At 38.7% G+C, this 3,330-nt stretch overlaps 1 protein-coding gene across 1 annotated transcript; it reads right to left on the bottom strand.

Moving 5' to 3' along the window:
- On the bottom strand, positions 1-2,312 carry LOC122326816 (putative protein TPRXL). The gene is made up of 6 exons (XM_043221981.1): positions 2,210-2,312; positions 1,621-1,660; positions 956-1,051; positions 322-561; positions 163-238; positions 1-67 (listed from the first exon to the last, which is right to left on the bottom strand). Exons 1-4 carry the CDS (start codon positions 2,234-2,236, stop codon positions 368-370), a joined length of 357 nt encoding a protein of 118 aa, XP_043077916.1. The 5' UTR covers positions 2,237-2,312; the 3' UTR covers positions 1-67; positions 163-238; positions 322-367.
- Between the last annotated feature and the right edge of the window lie 1,018 nt (positions 2,313-3,330).

Here is a 3,330-nt window from a genome sequence, read left to right as displayed (position 1 = left end):
TTCTCTGGGGTTCCTTCAGGATTGGCCGAGACATCAGGCTCCAACCCCACTTTACGCTTCTTCACAACTGCACACAGAAAAAGAACGCTACTGCTAACAGAGACACACACACACACACACACACACACACGCGCGCAGGATTGATGACCGTTTAACACACACCTGCGTCAGCGTCTGTTTTGGAGCCGCCGGCGGGTTTCTCAGCCGTAGCTGCTGCGATCGACTCGACAGACTTTATCTGATCAGAAACACAGGAGGAGAAGAGTTTATTGAATCGAGCCGAGCTCATCACGACTGCCTTTTCATCACAAATGAAAGAACCTGTGGGAAGGGCGGTCTGTTCATGGTCTTGCGTGCGCGGTGGACTTTAGCAGGAGGACCGGCCGAAGGCAGAGCTGAGGAGGACGAGGATGATGAAGAGGAGGAGGACGAGGGAGGAGGAGGAGGACGGAGTCGTCTTACTGCTCGGACCGCACACGCTCATTTTAGCTCTGCCGGACGCTGATGACGAAGGAGACGAGAGAGACGAGGTGGAGGGAGAAGAGCTTTTACCAGCACTGCCTGCGAGGAGAAACACGGCATTAAACACTACCTTTCTTACCATCACTGACATCTTCCTTCTCTTGATGTGCTACGTTTCCACTTTTAATGTGCAGAGCATTTGTGTCACTGTATTTAAAGATTTATAATTACATTAAGACTGAGTTAAAAATTTGTTAAAATCTTCATCATACGATTTGAGATATGTAGGACTTAAGAATATTCATATTTGATAATATTACATTTTAGAAAACAGCGTTATTTTAGGGGCCTTTTTGTGTTTGCACACATGCTACACGTGCACACATCTATTTTAGCCACAAATGCAAGTGAAGCATTCGTAATGTTGAGTCCTGGATAACTTTGTGAAAATGAAAAAGTAAGAAAAAGCAAAGCGGATGCTACAGTGCCTCACCTAAGAATGCTTTAGTGGACGTGGTGGGACGTCCCTCATCCTGACGCCCCGTCATGTTTTCAGTCTGTTTTCCCTTTACAGGAGGAATCGGCTCCACTAACAAAAACACAATTAGGCAAAAACGTATTCAGAAATCTACAGAGAATTTAGGCCAATGTTACAAAGCTGTAAAACTAAAAGTGATTAAAAAGACTAAAATATTTTGTAATATGAATGCATTTAATATTAATACGTATTCACAAATATGTTTTATTTGCAATGAACTGATAAACAGAAAGTCCGAAATTTCACGTGCACAATAAAGCAAACAAACAAAAAAAAACACCAAACACCTTTTACTTGAGACACTTTGACCAAAACAAAACTATCAACCTAACCTGGTTGAGAACAATAATTGAATAAATATCATCAGTATAACAATGACCAAACTTATACGCCTATGCAATTTAACATGTTTAATAAAAAGTGCATTCATTAAAGAGTGGAATAACACTGTTCAATTAAAATCAGATAATAAAACATTTTAATGAACTACAGAATAGATCCTAGAGTAGTTTGAATTAAAAATATTAAGCTGCTTTTGAAAGAAACCTATTGGCCAACACTAAGATATACAGTGCATCTATACTAATGAAACATTAATATAAAAAGAGTGTCACTCTCACCTTCTTGTTTGGATGGAGGAGAGCTCCCATCTGATGGGCTCTGGATCAACATCATAAAAATAGATATACAATTCAACGTGATATATAAATAGTGGCAAAAAATAATGACAACACTAAGATACTATCAAAACAGATTTTAGATCTGATGTTTTAACACAGAACAACAGCTAAAAAAACACGCAATATTAAAATATTCTGAAAACATTGAAGTATGAATCACTTTTTTATTGTTCGTTTGTTTTTACAAAGCAATGAACTGATAATCAGAGGTCATACATTACACATGCATAATATTTTTACCTGCACCAACCGGGAAAGGCAGCAAAAAGCATGTATTAGTTTAAACAACTGCTGACAAGATCAACGCAGCTGTGCGTTTAATCGCACTGATGTCACAAAACCTGCACGTTACACTGATGAACTACAACCCTGCGTGCCGCATCAAAACAGTCAAGCGTGTAAAAGCGAGCGCGTTATTCATATCCTCTATCGGGAATACGCGTTCATAACACAACCTCGAACGCGCAGGTGCACTATAATTAATCAAGGACGTGTAAATGTACGTTTTATTGTGTGTTGTGTTTCTCACCTCGAGTGCGCGCTCAGATGCCGACATGATGCCGGATGCGCTCGAGGGTAACCGCAGCGCGCGCACCCGTCACTACTGCTAAAATAAAAGCCATTATGACTTCTTCATTTATACTTCTTTTTAAAGTTAGAATTGTTGTTTTTTTACGTTTTATAAAACTGGACATATTATTTGTCGTTTCTCTATTTTTTAAATTCTTTTACATGTTAGCCACAGAAGGTAACCTCACGCCAGGCGAAATTTATTGAACAAGCTAAGCGTTTCAATGAAATGTATATTAAAACGTTAAACCTATCTTGGTTTGATATTTTTGGTTTCCGAAAGCGTGTGGACTTTTATTGTGTAGTGCTGGGGAGCGGAAGTGGTCACTGCGCTGGGTGTGTTTGAGGCCAGTAACGTTCAGGCAGAAACTTCCTGGTAGCAGCGCTTCACCTGCCGAAACTGAAGCAATAAATTACACAGAAACACAGTCGCCTGCTCATATATACAACAAACTGACATTTCTTCGCTACATCACGTCACCCGTGAGAGTATATTCATCATTTGAAGCAGAGAAATCAGTCACGCGCTGCTGGAGGAGCCGAAGAACAGTGAGTGTGTGTACAGCCATGTAACGTTATTGAATAGATTGAAAGATTTAAATATACTAGACGTTTTATGCACAGATACATAAACGTGTCTCCCCGGTTAGTCTTCGAGAAATATTTCATACAATATATAAAAGCCTTGTCACAAAAATAAAGAAGGGAAACATAGTGATTTTGTTAGATTTAGTACTGTTTAGTCATGCACTGTTAATATACCGTGATTATTTTGTATTCGTTATTATGGTTGTGATGTATTCGTTTGAGCCTATTCAGATATCTGTTTTATTTTGTTTAATTAGCTTTTTGCCTTTGTGGTGTTTATGTTACGAGCGCGCGCACACACACACACACACACGCTCGCTCGCTCGCTCACTAACATATATAAACATTTATATAAAACCGAAAATAGGAAGATGAATACTACTTCAGATTATTACGTTAAAATATTTGTATCAATCATACTAAAATAATAGTATCGTGTATGTATGTATATGTAGATATATATATATATGTGTGTGTGTGTATATATATATA

The sequence above is a fragment of the Puntigrus tetrazona genome, chromosome 21 (assembly GCF_018831695.1).
Source record: "Puntigrus tetrazona isolate hp1 chromosome 21, ASM1883169v1, whole genome shotgun sequence".
Classification (NCBI taxonomy): domain Eukaryota; kingdom Metazoa; phylum Chordata; class Actinopteri; order Cypriniformes; family Cyprinidae; genus Puntigrus; species Puntigrus tetrazona.
Note: the sequence above shows the minus strand (reverse complement) of the source record. Positions and strands in the feature narration are given on the sequence as shown.

Bases quoted from the DNA above. Each gene is read 5' to 3' on its own strand.
- LOC122326816 (XM_043221981.1), bottom strand. From the start codon at position 2,236: ATGTCGGCATCTGAGCGCGCACTCGAG. The intron at 1,052-1,620 runs GTGAGAGTGACA...TGTTTTTGTTAG, and splicing joins TCCTCCATCCAAACAAGAAG to TGGAGCCGATTCCTCCTGTA. The intron at 562-955 runs GTGAGGCACTGT...TTCTCCTCGCAG, and splicing joins GTCCACTAAAGCATTCTTAG to GCAGTGCTGGTAAAAGCTCT.